Consider the following 19,854-nt stretch of genomic DNA (forward strand, 5'->3'; position numbering starts at 1 on the left):
GAGGAAAAGTATTAGAGGGTGTAACGGTTACTGCTGTGACACGTCTAACTCGTTCACGACCAAGTTAGCTGTATCCAAACAGTGACTAGTCGTCGGCAAGCTAGCTTTTGGGGTTTTTACTTCGGCAAGAAAAGTTTCTACTAGCTACATCAAGCTATCTTTTCTAACCTGTCCTCTTGAAACGGTATCCGGCCATCACACCGAGTGTTACCGTCAGAGAACCCACGCTAATCGCTAGCTATTGGGGACTAGCCTACCATGCTATTTTTTCTGACAGTTAAAAAACGTAACATCCAAGCAATGGCGACAAAGGCATCTTCCACCCAAAATGAGGAGAAGCTCCCGACACGAATCTGCTCCTGTGGGAATAAGGTATCGGAAATGGTGTGAGGAGAAAAAGAGGGAGGGTGAAGCCCTCCAGCTCTGTATGCCCAGGAAGACACAGCCCAGTGCCTCGCCGCACCTTCGCCCASGCCGCAGCAGGTCGATCACCMTTAATCTTTTAAGATCCCGGTTCGCAGCCTGGGGAACCTTGGGCCCCTGGTCTAAGAAGCCCTCCTTCCCGCCCATGGCACCCAGGTGCCAGCCTGCTACTWACCCCACCCAGGGGGTAAGGAGGTAGAAGCACATGGCCTAGCGATGTTCCCATCGCCAGAGAGGCAAGTACAGTCTCCCCCAAGCACTGTTCTATCCCCTGCTCCAATCCTGTGCCTGTTCCAGGGTGAAAGTTCCCAGGCACCCCAGTGTTCTGTYCGGCGTACCAGGCCCGAGTTGGTACAGCCCAAAGAGAAGAGACAATATTCAGATGGATGCTTCCACAAATCCCCCCTCTTGTCTCACACTCCCCAATGTCAGTTCACATTTTTTTTTTAATACTAGCGCAACCAGGCTACAGGCCAAGGGCGCAGTCAGACATGTTGTTTCTCAGAAAATCAAAATAAACAGGGTGCCTCCCTATAACACCACCAGAGGGAGCTACTGCTCCTTCTGCGGTGACAGGCCACATAAGCGCGCTCCCGCTACGAGCCAGCCGGACGCGCGTAGTGCTGCGGCACCATCTATGGGGGAAAGCCCGGTCAGCTCTCTCTCGGAGCAGAGAGAGAATTGGCGGGCATGCGCAGTGTCAAACTGGGTACAGGGCACGATAGACAGGGGATACAGACTTAAATTTGCTGTCACCCCGCCCAGATTTAAGGGAAACCTATGCGCTCAGGCTCAGGGAGAATCAGCGGGTGTACTCGAGGAAATCACATCGCTAATAGGAAAAAGGGCAATAAGAATTGTTCATCCTGACCAAAGCTACTTTGGTTTTTACTCAAGATATTTCCTGGTTCCAAAAAGGAAGGGGGGGGGGGCATCTTCGTGCTCTGAACAGACACATGAGAAAGTACACGTTCAGAATGTTGACACACACTGCTCTGCTACATTCTGTGTGCCCAGGCGATTGGTTCCTATCCGTCGACCAGAAGGACGCTTACTTTCACATCTCAATATACCCCACTCACAGAAAATTTCTCAGATTCGCTTTTCAGGGCATAGTCTATGAATTTCTGGTGCTCCCTTTCGGCCTCTCTGTCACCTCATGTTCTTCCGAAGTGTACCGAGGCAGCCATAGCCCCACTCAAAGAGAAGGGCATTCGGCTGATGACGTACATAGACGATTGGCTGATGTGCGCGCAATCGAGACGAGGTCTTAGAACACAGTCAGCTATTATTGGAACACCTGACACTTCTAGGTTTCAGAATAAACGCAGTAAAGAGTATTCTGATTCCCACGCAGACAATCTCTTTCTTAGGTTTAATCCTGTATTCGGTATTGCTCAAAGCTCGCCTTTCGGTGGAACGTATAAGAACAGTTGAAGATTGCCTAGCACTGTTTCGCATAGGGAACCTGGTCTCTTTCAAAACATGCCTGAGGCTACTAGGCTTGATGGCATCGGCTTTAGCAATCATTCCATTTGGATGTTTGAATATGAGAGGGTTCCAACGCTGGGTCTCTTCTCAGGGTCTGAGCCCAATACGTCACAAACATCAAATCTCAAGACTGCATGGTAGCACTGCACTCCTGGAGACACAGGAYGTGTCTGTCACAGGGTGCCCAGATGGGCACTATTTTATCCAGAAAATAAGTAATGATGGACGCCCCTCTTTCTTGTGTTGGGGTGTGACCCACAAGGGCAGAACAGTCAACGGGGTGTGGGGACCCCATCTCAGTTCTACTCACATAAACTGCCTGGAACTCCTTGCAGTGTCCCTAGCATTAAAGTTGTTCCTCCCATTTTTGGAGGGTTGTCATGTTCTAGTCAGAACAGACAATACCACTGTTGTGGCTTACATAAAGAGACAAGGGGGACTGCGATCYGCTCACTTACACACACTGGCACGCAGACTGATTGTGTGGAGCAGTGTGCATCTCCAGTCACTGAGAGCTACTCATGTACCGGGAGTATTGAATCTGGGGGCAGATTTACTTTCCTTGGGGAATCCTCTATTCGGAGAGTGGAAACTTCACCCAGAGGTAGCCAATCGGGTTTGGATGCACTTCGGCATTCCAGGAGTGGATCTTTACGCATCAATGGAGAATACTCAGTGTCCACTGTTTTTTCCCCTGAGTGATCAGGATGCATTGATGGGAGTGGACGCGTTGGCGTACGAGTGGCCAGGCGTCCTCCTGTATGCATTCCTCCTATTGGCCCTGATTKTCCCCCACCCTAGCCAGGGTGCGGGAGAAGGGGCTATCGCTCATGCTTATAGCGCCACAWTGGCCAGGGAAACACTGGCTAGCGGAGATCACTCAACTACTATGTGGTCCTTTGTGGCCCCTCCCCCTGCGTCGGGACCAACTGTGCCAGGCGCGAGGCGAGATTTTACACCCTCACCCTGAACGGTTGGCACTCTGGGCCTGGCCCGTGAATGGTGCATCTTGAACACTGCCGGGCTTCCTCAAAATGTAATTTAGACTATTCAGAGTGCTCCACCAGGCCCCTTTATAATTATAAATGGCAGGTGTTTGAGGAATAGTGAGCTAAAATACAGATAGTGTTATTCCAGTGYTCTGTCTCGGTAATTCTGTCTTTTCTACAGGAATTATTAGAAAAGGGAAAGGCTTTTTCTACTATTAAAGTATATCTGGCAGCTATTTCGGCTTGTCATGTGGGTTTTGGGAACACGACAGATGGGCAACATCCCCTTGTCGCCCGTTTTATGCACGTCGCTTGCGTCCGGTGTCCAAACAGCTGGCCCCGTCATGGGATTTATCAATGTTTTGGATGCTCTATGCCAAAAGCCTTTTGAGCCTCTGGATCAGGTGGAACTGAAGATGCTTTCATGTAAGACCGCGCTATTACTAGCACTGGCAACACGTGTAAGTGACATTCACGCATTATCTGTGTACTCGTCCAGTGCGCAATTTGCACCTGGTAACAAAAGGGTATCATTGCAGCCTAACCCCGCATTTATCCCTAAGATTATGAACCCATCTTTGATGCGTCTTCCCCTTGAGCTTGTAGCTTTTTATCCYCCACCGTTTTCCTCTCCGGAACGGCAACGGTTGCATATGTTGTGTCCAGTACATGCCCTGCGCATCTAGATGGACAGGACTAAGGGATTTAGGAAATGTGATCAGTTTGTTTCCTGGGCGAAACCGCACACAGGTAAAACGCTCACTAAACAACGCCTCTCCCACTGGATAGTGGGGGCTATTGCTTTGGCCTACACAAGTAAGGGTCTCCAGTGTCCTGCTGGCCTACGGGCTCATTCTACTAGAGGAATGGCTACGTCCTGGGCTTTATTTAAGGGCATATCTATCCAAGATATTTGCTCCGCAGCGAGTTGGGCTTCGCTTCATACATTTGCAAGGTTTTATACGCTCRATGTTACTGCACCGACCCTGGCGGATAGTGTTTTACGTGTAGGATCTTCTGAGGGGCAAGGCCCATTTGTGTGATATATAGACCAGGGCAGTCGGTCGTCAGGATAAGCCTGTCTGGCAATACGGGAGTCAGTATATCCCATAGTGAAATACCGAAATTAATACTTGAAAGAGAACTATAGGTTACGACTGTAACCCCGGTTCTCTGATAGTATGAGTGAGGTATTTCACCAGAACGCCCTCCTTCCACCGTAGGCATGGTGCCAGGTTTCCTCCATATGTGACGCTTGGCAATCAGGCCAAAGAGTTCAATCTTGGTTTCATCAGACCAGAGAATCTTGTTTCTCATGGTCAGAGTCATTTAGGTGCTTTTTGATAAACTTCAATCGGGCTATCGTGCCTTTTACTGAGGAGTGGTTTCTGTCTATCCACTACCATAAMGGCCTTATTGGTGAAGTGCTGCAGAGATGTTTTTCCTTCTGGAAGGTTCTCCCATCTCCACAGAGGAACTCTGGAGCTCTGTCAGAGTGACCATCGGGTTCTTGGTCACCTTCCCGACCAAGGACCTTCTCCCCCGATTGCTCAGTTTGACCGAGTGGCCAGCACTAGGACGAGTCTTGGTGGTTCCAAACTTCTTCCATTTAAGAATGATGGAGGCCACTGTATTCTTGCAGACCTTCAATGCTGCAGACATTTTTTGGTACCCTTCCCCAGATCTGTGTCTGGACACAATACTGTCTCGGCGCTCTACGGACAGTTCCTTCCAATATTTTTCTTGCCAAAAAAGAACTAGACCTATAGCCGATATTTAAAATTTTAGCGGCCTTTTAAGCATTCTAGTACAGTTAAATAGTTGAAACACACACATTGACCAAAAAGTTATTTTGTTGGCATTTACGTATGTCCCCATTACCAGTAAAACCTTTTTTCTTTCACTTACTTGCAGTTTCATTTGCTCAGTCGTTTCGTTCTCAACCAGGATTTTATCATATATGTCAAGAAGTRAAGTTTCAGCTCTGTCTGTCCGTGGCCTCTCTTCCTCAGTGCGCACTGTCACTGTGTCCGTTTCCATCTTGTCCAGCTGTGTCTAACATTTCGCGTAAACCCTGTTTCTTGTCTGCATCGAAGTAGCGGTCCTCGTACCTAGCATCGAGCATGGTGGCGACACAGTAAAGAAGCTCAGAGAGAATGCCACCGAATCRCTTGTTCACAGCCTCGAGTACTTTTGCAAGTTTTAACCCCATGGTCTGTTGGCAGTTCGTTGAGCAGGTGTTTCAATACCATGACMRAGGGTATCATGTCTGCTGCAGACGCAGTTGATTAGCTTATTTCTCGAGTCAGTTCGAATGGCGCTAGGAGTGTGTTCATGTTTTCGAATGCCATTGAAATGGCAGCAGTGTAATGAGAACCAGCACATTCTTGAGCATGCAATACGGCTTTCCTCAGTACGAAATCCTCGTCAACCCACTGTGCTGTCAGACTCGGCATGCTCATGGGGCTGACATCACTGGTCCAAATGCCAGTTGTGAAGCTAATAGCAGTGACGCCCATAGCAAGAAGCTCATAGATGTGCGTTTCAACAATACTGTGTAACTCCGGTAGGGCGACATCTGAAAATTAGCGCCTACTTGGTAGTGTGTACCGGGGCTCGTGGTGCTCGACCAGTCGGCGAAAGCCAACATCATCCACGACAGAGAACGGTTGATTGTCAAGGGCAATGAATTCCATTATCTTGGCGTTAATGGATTTTGCCTTTGAGTTGTCGCCCTGAAATTGTCTTAGTCTTTTAAATGACTGCTCGATTTCAACTTGTTTAGTTGTTGGAAGTGTGTGCTTACACAGAACAAAAGCAGAAAAATAGTATCACTATTTTTCATGGCATCATCTACCTACGTTGTATAGGGATGCACGTCAGCTTTGACATCGGTTTTGCACATCGGCGTTAAACTAGACATCAGGCGGTAGTTGCCGGTAGTTAAACATTTTTTTAATTTTTATATCGTGCATTCCTTATTTTAATCAATTTTAGAATAAGACTGTAATGTAACAAAATGTCAAGGGATCTGAATACTTTCCGAATGCACTGTATTTGGTTTTGGTTGAAGATCTGATAACGTTCAGTCTCAAAAATAAAGAAAATCAGAAAGTGGACACTTTTTCACAGCACTAACTTCAACAATAGAGAGAGACAGAGAGAACATCGCTGTCTCTGTCTCTGTCTCTGTCTCTGTCTCTGTCTCTGTCTGTCTGTCTTTGTTCTCCTATCATGCCTAACTCGTCCTCTCTTTCTGGCTGATATACAGTACATCAAAGGGCTGAGATGTAGAGAAACTCCCCTGTGTCATTCCTTATGAACTTGCCAAGCTATAATTAGGATTTTTGCTGTAGAGCAGAAACTGCATTTGAAGTTACGGAGGGCTAAATGAGGGGAGGAAAATAGGGTTTTCAGTGCCCACACAGACAGGGGAATGGCTACGGAAAGCATAGGTCAGACCAGCCGTCTGTGAGCTGAAGCGCAGCTGGGTCATAGGTCTGCCTGGAGTGTGCTCCTAGTGCTTCTAACACTGGTCTTCTCTCTCTCTTTATCTCTCTCTGTTGGTCCCTTGCTCCCTTTTATTCTGGTCCCAATTCTCTCTCCCTCCTCTCTGCCCTCTTTCTGTCTCATTCTGTCCCTCCTTCCTTCTCCCCATCCAATCCTCTCCTTTGCCTATTTTTCTATCCATCTACTTCTATCCCCTCTCTTTCTCTCTCTCTCTCTCTGCCTTCTGTCTCATTCTCTCTTCCCTCCTTCTCTCAATCCAACCCTCTCCTCCCTCTCTTCCTACAGTCTGTCGGCCAGCACACTGTCGTGTTCGTCAGGCAGCAGCCGTGGTTCTCTGACCTCCAGCCGGGGCTCTTTGGCTACCACATCCTCCCTGGGCTCCACCTCCTCCTTGAGCTTTACCGACATCTACCTGGAGCAACCCGAGCTGGGAGACCCCGACTTCCAGAACAAACTGGAAACCCTACTGCAGGAGGGCGGCCCGGTGGTCAGCTTCCGGCCCTCCAGCTCCATCACCACCATCCACGAGCACGAGGTGGTCCCTGTAGTAGATGCCGGGACCGGGGCTGTTGTCGGCGGGGGAGCGGAGGCCGGCACCAGGCTACAGGCGCTGAGACTATCGGAGACGCCAAGGTCCATGAGCTCGCTGTCGCCGAGGTCTTCGCTGTCGTCGCTCTCGCCACCCTGCTCGCCCCTGGTCATGGACTCCACATTCCTCTCAGGGGAGGGGTTTGCAGTGTTGGGGGAGCTGGATGTGGAGCTGCATTGCAGGCTGACAGAGCTGGGGCTGGACAGGGAGGAGCAGCAGCGAGGTGGAGGGGTGGAGATGGACACTAAGCAGGCCATAGCTGGAGAGGTGCTTAAAGGTACAGTCACTGTCTATTATCTGAAATTGGTACGGCATTGTCAGAAGTCATTGTATGAACTGTGACTGTGTGGTGGTGGAAAAAGTACCCAGTTTTCATACTTGAGTAAACGTAAAGTGACTCGAGTGAAAGTCACCCAGTAAAATACTACTTGAGTAAATATACTTCAGTATCAAAAGTACATGTAATTGCTCAAATATACTTAAGTATCAAAAGTGAAAGTATAAATAATTTCAAATTCCTTATATAAAGCAAATGGCATAATTTACTTTTTTATTTATTTATTTATGGATAGCCAGGGGCATGCTGCAACACTGACATAATTTACAAACTAAGCATGTGTTTAGGTGTATGTAAAGGTGTATGTAAACTTCTGACTTCAACTGTGTGTGTACATGCATACATACATACATACATACATACATACATACATACATACATACATACATACATACATACATACATACATACATACATACATACATACATATGGGTGTTTTAGAGACAGGGCTGTATCAATATACACACTGGTGATGTAACATTCAACACACTCTAACTGTATTGAACTGGATGGTCCGGCTTCCTCCACTGTAGTAGGGGTGTGAGTGCATGCACCTCATAATGAATTCAAGATTGCACCTGAAACCTGATTGCCAATGGGGGCACTACAGGGGGAGAAGTGAGAGACTGGGGGTTGAGTTATGGCCCACTGTTAACTGTGCTGGTGTTGTTGTAAAGTGAACCTACTCCAGCTATGCAACTCAACACCGGTTTCCATGGCTGCAAGGGGGAAAGGTTGTGACTGTGTTGTCTTTCTCTACACTCCTCTTTTCCTCCCTTCTCTTTTATTATCCTCCTCTTCCCAACCCCTCCCTATCCTCTTCCCAACCCCCTTTTCACATAGATGCCGTAGCGCAGGTCCGAGGGACGGTGGGTGCTGGGTCGAAGAAGATGGGTGTGACGTCAGCAGTGTCTGATGAGTCGATGGCGGGTGACAGCGGGGTGTATGAGCCCTCTGACAGGTGGGTACTGTAGTAGCCACTGGGTCACCTGGAGGACAAGTGTCTCTAATTTCTTTACACTGGAGCCTGACCAGTCACGGATAGTAAGAAAAGATTGGTGCTTCATTAACACCCCTATCTAACTATATGAAAGTGAACATTGTTGTCTCACGCATTGACTGTATATATGAATGGACAAAGCTATCGATCACGTAAGGTCTCATGGAGACATAACGTGCACAGTTTGAGCTACTCCAGGAAGTGACATTGCAGGCTAGCTCAGTGCTGCCGGGGTACTGCAGACTGCCATTAGCAACTCAATTATCCTGTGCATTTTTATTTTTGTTGTTTCATGGACATACATTTGGTGTATTAGAAGCAATTATTGGTACAATGATCATGTAAAATTAATAGTATTTTAAGACAGATTGACCACTAAGATTGCCCTTTTTCCATCCAATGAAAGATACTGTTTTCTGCAAACAATGCCTGCAGTACCACGGTTGGCCATACATTTCCGTGAGAGGGGACAGTCATTCTCCCCTGGTCTCACGTCAGATGGCGTCACTCTTACGAGATGCTCGTCCCTCAACCGATCTGTCTTGTAGGACTTGGAACTCATCTCTAAAAATCGCGGTTTTGCTCATCCGCCTAATGCCACGTACACATTGTGACATATTTCATTACGCCGTACGTCATCTTCATGCAATCTCGTACCGCTACTGGACGGAGAGCATAGGGTTTCACAATGCATGACAAGATTGTGAGCTTAGTCTCTCGTCAAAGATCACATTTATTTTGGGAGATTTTAAAATATGACCTTTTCATTCACAACAGGAGAAACCTATTGTTTCAGGTGATAATATACCTGTTTAGTTACTTTTTCCTTAACTTGTTTCTCTAACTTTCTAGCAAGTCAAGCTGGCTTACAGAACAGCTAGCTAAACGCTTGGCTTGGTTGATAATGTAGCTAGCAACCTCCACCTAATAATTATCATAATTATCATAAAAAACAAACGCCATTAMCATCACAATAAACTAAAACGGGTTTATAACATAATTGGCTTAACAGCCAATGTGTATTGTTTAACATTACTATTAAAGTGGTACTCACTTATAGGAATGGGTAATTGTTTACAAGTTGCTAGATATCCCATAAAGCCATCGCTGAAAACCACATTTTCATCTTGTTCTGTGGTTTTGTAAATTCCTTTCTTTTTTTACTTGTAAAAAATCTCCAAACAATACAAAAGACAACATACAGACGCACACAAACATCAACATCACTCCTGCCCAGACCTATCTGTTCTCACCCCTATCTCCACTGCCTGCACTATTCATTTCCACAAGTCCTCAAATTGCACCATTTTGTTCCTCTCTGTCGCCCACGCTCTTTCAATACTCAGATAATGACGCATTTGATTTTTCCATTGTCTTAACGATGGAGGATTGGTTGATTTCCAGTTTTTAAGTGTACGTTTTTTTCAAGAAGAGAATTGTCCAACCCATCGGGTATCTCACTGCTCCCTCATGTTGTGACATGTCTTGAAATATGCAGACAGACGGATTAAAAGTACATTTACATTGGAATACTTCTGACAGMCAACTTTCTAACTCCACCCATAACTTTTGGACTTTATAGCATTCTCAGAAGGCATGAATTATTGAGTCGTTAGTTTTACACTTAAGACATGACTCTGTTGTTATGCTGCAGAATTTGTGMATTTTGGTCTCAATAGTTGAGTTTATACTGGATTAAGCGTACATTTTCATTACCTGTAATTTCGTTCGTTAGGTTCAAACATTCCCTCCAACTTCTTCCAATAGTTAATTTTTTTCTAAGAGGTAGTCAGTTGGATAGGTTCTCTGCAAGGTTTTATATAACTTACCCATCATAGGAATATCCTTTTCTGACTAAAATAGGATTCCTTCAAGATTGGAAATATTTTGGATATCAGAGCAATCGAAATTTTGTGACATTGAAATTTTTAAGTTGCATGTATTTGAAAATATCTGTGTTGGTTAGTCCAAATTTTTTAATTCTGTCATGGAAATAAATGTATTTGCTATTACCAAGTCATTGACGGTTTCTATGCCTTTAGTTTTCCATGTGGACCAATTTATTGGTGTATTCTGAAGGATTGTTCCATAGGGTTGTGTTTGTGGGAGTGATATTGGTTCTTGTAGAATCCAATTCATTTTCTACCATATTGTTCTTAACTATGAAGTTGTTAATGCTCTTAGCTTCATCCTTTTGAAAMTAGACAAAAMGTTTCTGGGGGTGAGCATGCTCATCTTCATATGTACCCATTGTTTGTCTTTAATGCATTTAACAATATGTCTCTAGTAAAAGCCTTGGATGTCAAGTTGATACAATTCCTAGTCTGGGAGGTTAAAACCACCCTCAGTTAGGGTCATGTAAAACTTTCCTATTTATTCTATGAGTTTTATTTGCCCAAATGAAGTCTGTTAAGACAGAGTATATATTTTYTTAAAGTATGTCTTCGGTGGGGTAATTGGTATTACTTAGAATAAATATAAAAACTTTCGGAGCCATGCCATTCTGAAGAGGTTTATTCTACCTGTAAGATTTATGGGAAGATTGTTCCATGTTAAATAGATCTGCTTTCATATTGTTGAGTAATGGGATAAAGTTATCTTTATATATTTATCACGTATTAAACATCGTAAGTATTTTTTGTGGTCCACTTAAAGGATGGCTGTAGATCATGAGTAATTTTTCCTATTACCATTATTTCATTATTCCGAGTATTCCGAAAAATATTTTTAGCAAGGGGGGCATTGAGTTTTCAATTTTGGTTAGGTATATCAGCAGATCATCGGCAAATAAGTTAAGTTTATATTCATGTTTACAGATACCTGTTAAGTTTAGGTAACTTCCTGTTTTATTGACTGACTCTGCCTGCAATGAAGGCGACATAAAGTTTGGAAAAGTTCCAAGTATGTGGCATCCGTTTCGCAACTGAGCCTTCAACTGCAAGGGGGCGCTGCGATACCACTCTGTTGTGAATGGTCCCCATTGAAATGAATGATATCTGGCGGAACGTAACAGACTGCTCAGTTGTAATGTGAATGAGACGTAACCTCCTTGTGCTTAACACTAGTTCCTAAATCTGAAAATCACTCCGTTCTCAGAAGCTAGGACGCGCGGGCTACTACTGCAAACCGTGCTTGATAAGCTGACCACACAGTTAGCAGCCTAGTGCAAGCTTGTTTGAATGGCCATACGTTAGCTAGTTGGCCAGCTTGTTGAAGTTGTACGGCACCAAAGTTATGGGACTGTTACAGGAATCAGCTTATCTGACTTTGACAGCTGGCATTGTGCTTCACTACTTGAACATTTGGCCAACGCAATAACGTCACAGAGAGCAGTCAGCTATGCTTTAGAACTCGGCGATCTGTTCACTGCAGAACATATCATGAAAAGTAATTTGTGTATTAGCTAGAACTTCACTACACTAACTAGCTATCTAGAGGGAGTATTCGGCACTGTGTGAACTGCCGTTGTTAGTATCCCTGCCTTTCATTTCCTATGGATTGATTTTAGACTAGTTCACCCAGTCAGTAGACACTATGCGTCAGCTAGCAAATTTTTGTTCACACAACACCTTAGTGAGATGTAGAATTAGGTAGACTTGCTCATGACAAAAAAGTGTACATTTTAGCTACAGGTATATAGTTTTTGGTAAGATTGCAAATATGTGTGGCAATATAGTCCCCTACCRTCCTCAGTCATTTTCCATCCAAGTTGTCAATACCAGGAGGTTTGTCAAAGTTAGTCAACTTTAGAATAAAATGGTGTTTGACCAGATACAATGCTATTTCACAGTAAACACATTTTCTGACTCAGGATGCTTATAGGGAAGGGCCCTAAACATGCAACATATATAGCACTAAGACAAATGACTGATGATAGACTGAAAGGAATTGGTAATAATACGATTGTGGGAGCTGTTAGGCTGCATTGCAGCTTTTGACATTATTGATCAAAGCCTGCTGCTGAAAAAATCGGTGTTATGGCAGAGGATGTAAAGCCTTCTCGTGGATCGAGAGTTGTCTATCTAACAGAACACAGGGTGTTCTTTATTATACAACGGGTGGGTCTAATCCTGAATGCTGATTGGTTCAAACCGCATTCCAGACAGAGTCTATTCCACAAGTTACCACCAGCTAAATCTGACATTATAATAGCTATTTATTCTGTTCCATCTGACTGTGCAATCCACTGTCTCATCAGCCCGGCAAGTTATAAACTTAATGTCTAGATGCTTTTTATAGTGGAGATTATCTCACATTTCTTTTAGACTAACATTTCGTTTTCAACAGCGGAGATTTGTATAAACCTTGCTGTCTGTCTCTCCGACATTTGCAACATTGTTTAAATATTCAAATTTGATCTCCAGCTGTTCCATAGTAATGAATGAGTCGGGACAAGAGACAGGCAGGCAGCGTTTCTCAGCCAGTCTAACTCATGAATCAGTATATACTCATGAATCAGTATATACTCATGAATTTGTATATATTTTTATGGATATATACAAAAATGTAAATTGAAAAAATGTAAAACTAAACAGTGTAGCTACTGTAGTTTGCAGTCTTTCCAGCTTCAGTTTGAAGTGATTCTGTTAGCTGTGTTGTTGGCTAGCTCCTCTGAACAAGTGTCCTGACGAGTGAGCACATTTTCTATGTCAGGCCGAATCGCACCTCATTGTTATGGATGTCACAATAATTGTCACTTTGCATAAACAAATGCAAATACAACTACTGTTATTTTGGCTGCACTGTTTCACGTGAGCGTAAATTAGCCGTAGTTGGCTAGCTAGCAAGCAAGGGATAAGAAAGTTGCCAGCTAGAATGGCAATGCAACATTTAGAACGAATCACATAGATACAGAACAAAAAGACTGAATGACTGGGTCGAACCAACAGAACGAACGACCAGCCAGTTTGGGTAGCAACCCTAGATTTGTGTTGGGACTATATCTCGTGGAAGGATGAAATAGTATGAATAAATTAATCAAAATAAAGTTTTTAATGAAAATATGTCAATCATTATTTGAATATGTTGGTAACCCGTTGTATAAAAGTGATAATGCCCTCGAAGCCGGTGTTTGGAGGATATATTGGCACGGTTTGCCGACCCTCAGCTTCGTCTCGGGACTAAGAACACCCGTGCCAATATATCCTCCAAACACCGGCTTCTCGGGCTTTATCACTTAAATGGAAGCCTCTAACATAAACCAGGTARAGTCTGGCATACTTCAAGGCAGTGGTTTTGGCCCCTTTTTTCAATTTTTACTAATGACCTAGCACTGAGTAAAGCTTGGCTATGTACGCTGATGACTCCACAGTATACACGTCAGGTACCACAGCAAGTTAAAGAGCTGCAGTCAGTTTTAGAATGGGTGATAAGCTAGTCCTAAATATATATATAAAAAATAAAAAAAAGCTTTGCATTTGGAACACATCATTCGCTGAAACATAAATCTCAACAAAATTATGTAATGAATGTGGCAATTGAGCAAGCTGAGACTAAACTGTTTGATGTAATCAAAACATTGACACAACGGTAGCTAGGATGGGGAGAGGTCTGTCATTGAAAAGCACTGCTCTGCTTTCTTGACATCATAATCAACAAAACAAGGCCTACAGGCCCTAGTTTTATCACACCTGGGCTACTGCCCAGTAATATGGTCAAGTGTTAAAGAGGGGCATGGGCAAATTACAGTTGGCCCAGAGCAGCATGGCTGGCCCGTAAATATACACAGAGGCCTAATATCAATAAGATGCATGTCAATCTCTCCTTGTCTTCTGTGAGAGGTATTGATGTGTCTGTTCAAACAGCTAACACACAACTCAGACACCCATACATACCCCACAAGACATGCTAACAGGGGTCTCTTCACAGAACAGACTCTGGGGAATCACACAGTACCACATACTGTAGAGCCATGACTACATGGACCTCTCTTCCACATCAAGTAACTCAAGCGAGCAGTAAAATCTGATAAAAAACAAACAAACATATAAAACACCCCACGGTGGCACAACTCGGACTGTGAAGAGACACACACACACACACACACACACACACACACACACACACACAAACACATTTGTAGGTTTGTAAATGTAATGTTGTGAATTTGTGGTTGTAGAGTAGTAATGTGGTGATGCCTTGCATGATGTATTGTTTGTTTGTGATGTATGCTGTTGCGTTATGTTATATAATTGTTTTACTCTTCCTGGGGTCCAAACAGGATTATCTGCGGCCTTGGCAGTAGCTAATGGGGATCCTAATAAATTAAAAAAAATATATATATATATTTTTAGGATGATATCAGGACGATGTCAGCTTAGTAACATTTTTTAAATGTTTGGAATGTATATTGTAGCCAAACAAATTTTTTGGTATGAGTGTTTGCGAGTTAGTGTGACGGACGTCTGCACTCATATCTGACGTGAGACAATGAGTGAACATATGTGTTTACACAGAGAGGAAGAGGCAACGCGAGAGGGTTTACTGCCGTCAAAATCTGTCCACGATAAGCAGACCAATAAGCAGATCGCCYGCCTTTCCCGCCTTTGGGACAATGACTCCGATTGTTAGGGCGGCTCGAGACAAGACGATCTCGTCATTATATACAGTATCTTTGGTTTACATCAAGTGATCGCTGGAGACAAGCTGTCTGCAGTACTATTTGTCAAACAAACATCCAGCATATTTGCATTGTGTTTTGTTTGCACCGTTTGGTCCCGGAGCGTGAGGKGCTTTTTGTCATATACTGTATGTTGCCAGTCCCTCTCACAACTTACTCTGCTATTTTGAAGTCTGGTTGCCATATCTGTTTGGGCTGATATCACCTCCTATAATTTTAGTGACATGACTTCAATGTAAGGTTAATAGCTAAAGCACAAACCAGGACTGGCTTCCAGGTACTGTATTTGATAGCCACTTTGTGGAWCTAACCCTAAACCTGTTGTATGTGTCACTGTTCCCAGGCCTGTCCCCCCAGCAGAGCTGCTGCTGGGCTATGAGGAGAGGGGAGGTCCTCTAGGCTGTGCCCAGGTCAGACTGGGCCTGAAGTAYGAGGTGAAAGACAAGCGTTTCACCGTGTTAGTCATGCAGCTCTCCAACTGCAGTGCCCTCACCCTGCTGCCCAACCACAAAATGTATGTAGCTAAGTTAACTTTTCTCTTTGCTTTAGGAGTGAATGCCTGTCATTACTTGTTAGGTTATGTGAAACAAACACCTCTCAGATGACTGTCTGAGCATACAGTGCATTCGGAAAGTATTCAGACCCTTGAATTTCCCACATTTTATTATGTTACTGCCTTATTCTCATCAATCTACACACAAAACCCCATAATGACAAAGCAAAAACATGTTTTTAGAAATTAACMAAAAWAAAGATCACATTTACRTAAGTATTCAGACCCTTTACTCAGTAATTTGAAGCATCTTTAACAGTGATTACAGCCTCGAGTCTTCTTGGGTATGAMGCTATAAGCTTGGCATGCCTGTATATGGGGAGTTTCTCCCATTCTTCTCTGCAGATCCTCTCAAGCTCTGTCAGGTTGGATGTGGAGCGTCGCTGCACAGCTATTTTCAGGTTCTCCAGGAGAGCTGTTCGATCGGGTTCAAGTCCAGGCTCTGGCTGGGCCACTCAAGGACATTCAGAGACTTATCCCGAAGCCACATTGTCTTGACTGTTGGAAGGTGAAYCTTTGCCCCAGTCTGAGGTCCTGAGCACTCTGGAGCAGGTTTCCATCAAGGATCTCCCTGTAATTTGCTCCGTTCATCTTTGCCTCGATCCTGACTAGTTTCCCAGTCCCTGCTGCTGAAAAACATCCCCACAGCATGATGCTGCCACCACCATGCTTCACCATAGGGATGGTGACCGGTTTCCTCCAGATGTGACGCTTGGCATTCAGGCTAAAGAGTTCAATCTTGGTTTCATCAGACCAGAGAATCTTGTTTCTCATGGTCTGCCAAAAGGCACCTAAAGGACTCTCAAACTCCAAGCGGGCTGTCATGGGCTTTTTTATTGAGGAGTGGTTCCGTCTGTCCACTCTACCATAAATGCCTGATTTGGTGGAGTGCCGCAGAGGTGGTTGTCCTTCTGGAAGGTTCTACCATCTCCACAGAGTAACTCTGGAGTTCTGTCAGTGTGACAATCAGGTTCTTGGTCACCTCCCTGACCAAGGCCCTTCTCCCCCGATTGCTCAGTTTGGCCAGGCGGCCAGCTCTAGGAAGAGTCTTGGTGGTTCCAAACTCATTTAAGAATGATGGAGGCCAGTGTGTTCTTGGGGACCTTCAATGCTGAAGAAATGCTTTGGTACCCTTCCCCAGATCTGTGCCACGAACACAATCCTGTCTCGGAGCTCTACGGACAATTTGTTCGACCTCATGGCTTGGTTTTTGCTCTGACATGCACTGTCTACTGAGACCTTTTATAGACAGGTGTGTGCTTTTCCAAATCATGTCCAATCAATTGGATTTACCACAGGTGGACTCCAATCATGTTGTAGAAACATCTCAAGGATAATCAATGGAAACAGGATGAACCTGAGCTCAATTTTGATTCTCATAGCAAAGGGTCTGAATACTTATGTGAATAAGGTTTTTATTTGCWAAAATTTCTTAATCTGTTTTCGCTTTGTCATTATAGGGTATTGTGTGAAGGTTGATGAGGAAAATGTTTTATTTAATCCATTTTAGAATAAGGCTGTAATGGAACAAAATGTGGAGAAAGTCTASGGGGCTGAATACTTCCGAATGCATTGTATGCTGTCTGTGTACCCACTTTTCTCATTTAAGTCGGTGTGTTTGTATTGAAAGTACTGTGTCATTTGTTCTCAACGTTACACTCAACTGTGTGCACATTGTCTAGGTGTTTAACTGTGCTTCCCTTCTGTAGGTACATCCGTGTGGCTGTCCTCCCCTGCTCTGAGACCACCCGCTGCCTTTTCCGGACGCGTGGCTCTCTCCCCCAGGACGTCGTGGAGGTCAACGAAGTCTTCGGCATCCAGATGGCCCACAATGTTCTGCGGCAGAAGACCCTGAGGGTGGACGTGTGCCACACAAGCCTATCTGGCCGCGAGGAGTGTCTGGTGAGTTTAACGACACACATTTGTAAGTTAGCGTCAACAAAACAAATAGTCCTTATCACCAGCACACCCATATACAGTAGAAACACTGCCACCCACAGTGGTGTATTTGCAATGTGTACATCGAAATCCCAATGTATACCTTTTAAGCTTCCACACCTGTTGTTATTGAATCATATGACAGTGGTTTATTGCCATAAGTGAGCATAAGTGGATTTTTGTCGCTCTGACACTCCGTATTGTGTCTCATGCATGAAGTCTGTTACATCAGTGTATAACATCCTTCAGTAAACCACCTTTTAACTCTTATAATGTCTTCCTCCTCTGGGCAGGCTGGTGCTCAGATAAGCCTGGCTGATGTCAACACCTCTGGGGAGAGATGTGTCAAGTGCTACAACCTCCTGAGCTACTCCTTCATGCCCCAAATCAATAGCAAGGACAAAGAGACCGGGACGGCTACACAGTCTGAAAGGGTAACATAGACCTTCATTCGTCATGTATAACAATAGGCTGCATTTTAAAATGAACTGGCTCTGTTGTTTTAAATCTGTATGTAGACGTGATACATAAGTGTTCTTTCATTTATAAAAATACTGTATGTATCTCATGAATGCATGTAATAGATGAGTAACTGTGTTTGTGGTGTGTTCCAGAGCTCTGTCACCACCACAGAGAGAGTAGCAGGCAGTCTGGAGGGTGCACCAGAGGAGRATGAATGGTGAGCTCTCCCTACGTTAACAACAGCACCTTTATGCCTTTATTCTCCCGTCTTCTCATCTCTCCTCCTCCCCCTTTCAACCTCTATGGAGGACAGGCCATTCTTCCATTCTCGTCACACACACAAACACATCCGGAATCCCACCCTGCAGGTTCAAAAACACAATGACAGTGCTTGAATTTCTGATACACTCCCCCCTTTTATCCCTCTCCCATCTATCTCTCCCGTGGGAATAAGCTAAGACGTTAAGTGGCGATTTCGAAAGCCCAGTGGCATACTAACCACCTCTCCACTCCCACACCCCCTCACAGGTAGAATCCGATAGATGAATAACTCATAGGTTTCTCCCTCCTTCCCTCCCTCAGTCCATCTGATAGTGTTTCAACCCTCCACAGGCACAGTGAAGTGCTGGAAGGAGATGTATTTGAAGATGAGGGAGACAACCGTGTAGAGGGGCCTGAAGAGAAGGAGTTGTATCCCGAGAGCAGTCAATGGGAGGGAGAGAAGGTGGCGGCCAAACCTACTCAAACAGGAACTATGACTGAGAGAGTAAGTGGGGACTCCAACTATACAATATGCATAAATGAATGCAATTTTATTTGACATTATTTAATTTGTTTTTAATTACAGAGGATTTTAATGGGAAGTATTTGAGTAAAAACATGTTAATTTGGTTCAAACTCAACCGTTCGACAAACTCCTTAATATGCAGACTCAAAACGTGCTCAACAGTTCTAAGACATGACTGTGAATGGCATGATCACAGTTGTAACTGAACATAACAGTAAATCTGTAAGCCAAGCTTGACTGTGTGAAATGACTGATCTCGTGCTCGGTCCCCAGGTGAACAAGGAGACCAGTACCAGCCTTAACCACCACCATGCAGCCTCCTCGGTGGTCCGGCCCAAGGAGCATCGACTCCGCGATGCTCCCCAGCAGAACCCCTTTATCCGGGGAAACACCATAATCCGCTCCAAGACCTTCTCCCCTGGGCCCCAGAGCCAGTACATCTGCCGGGTGAGCAAACACACTCCTCATGGACATATTTAGTACTTATCTAGAATATACTAGTGCATATCTATACTAGATATAGATTTACATTAGTACATACTGTATCTACTCTCAAACTTAGTAAAATGCATAGCCTCATTTTTTAAATTGTACTTATTATACACTACATRACCAAAAGTATCAAATCAAATCAAATTTTATTAGTCACATACACATGGTTAGCAGATGTTAATGCGAGTGTAGCGAAATGCTTGTGCTGAATTTCTAAGATAAATATAAGAAAGATGCATAATACACAAAAAAGTATTTTAAGCCTAAAACAATTCCACAACTACTACCTTATACACACACACAAGTGTAAAGGGATAAAGAATAATGTACATAAAGATAATATGAATGAGTGGTGTACAGAACGGCATAGGCAAGATGCAGTAGATGGTATAGAAGTACGTATTACATATGAGATGAGTACTGTAGGGTATGTAAACATAAAGTGGCATAGTTTAAAGTGGCTAGTGGTACATGTATTACATAAAGATGGCAAGATGCAGTAGATGATATAGAGTACAGTTATATACATATGAGATGGGTAATGTAGGGTATGTAAACATATATTATTAAGTGGCATTGTTAAGTGGCTAGTGGTACATTTTTACATAATTTCCATCAATTCCCATTTTTAAAGTGGCTGGAGTTGAGTCAGTATGTTGGCAG

At 44.0% G+C, this 19,854-nt stretch overlaps 1 protein-coding gene across 1 annotated transcript in view; it reads left to right on the plus strand.

Moving 5' to 3' along the window:
• The window catches only part of wwc1 (WW and C2 domain containing 1), a 52,815-nt gene that overhangs the window by 21,584 nt on the left and 11,377 nt on the right, over window positions 1-19,854 (plus strand). The window contains exons 11-18 of the mRNA XM_024012528.2: window positions 6,699-7,279; window positions 8,184-8,301; window positions 15,303-15,473; window positions 17,222-17,414; window positions 17,744-17,884; window positions 18,065-18,129; window positions 18,525-18,678; window positions 18,973-19,146. Of these exons, the coding sequence (XP_023868296.1) occupies window positions 6,699-7,279; window positions 8,184-8,301; window positions 15,303-15,473; window positions 17,222-17,414; window positions 17,744-17,884; window positions 18,065-18,129; window positions 18,525-18,678; window positions 18,973-19,146 (1,597 nt within the window). The remainder of the gene's footprint in view (window positions 1-6,698; window positions 7,280-8,183; window positions 8,302-15,302; window positions 15,474-17,221; window positions 17,415-17,743; window positions 17,885-18,064; window positions 18,130-18,524; window positions 18,679-18,972; window positions 19,147-19,854) is intronic.

The sequence above is a fragment of the Salvelinus sp. IW2-2015 genome, linkage group LG20, assembly GCF_002910315.2.
Source record: "Salvelinus sp. IW2-2015 linkage group LG20, ASM291031v2, whole genome shotgun sequence".
Taxonomy (NCBI): Eukaryota; Metazoa; Chordata; class Actinopteri; order Salmoniformes; family Salmonidae; genus Salvelinus; species Salvelinus sp. IW2-2015.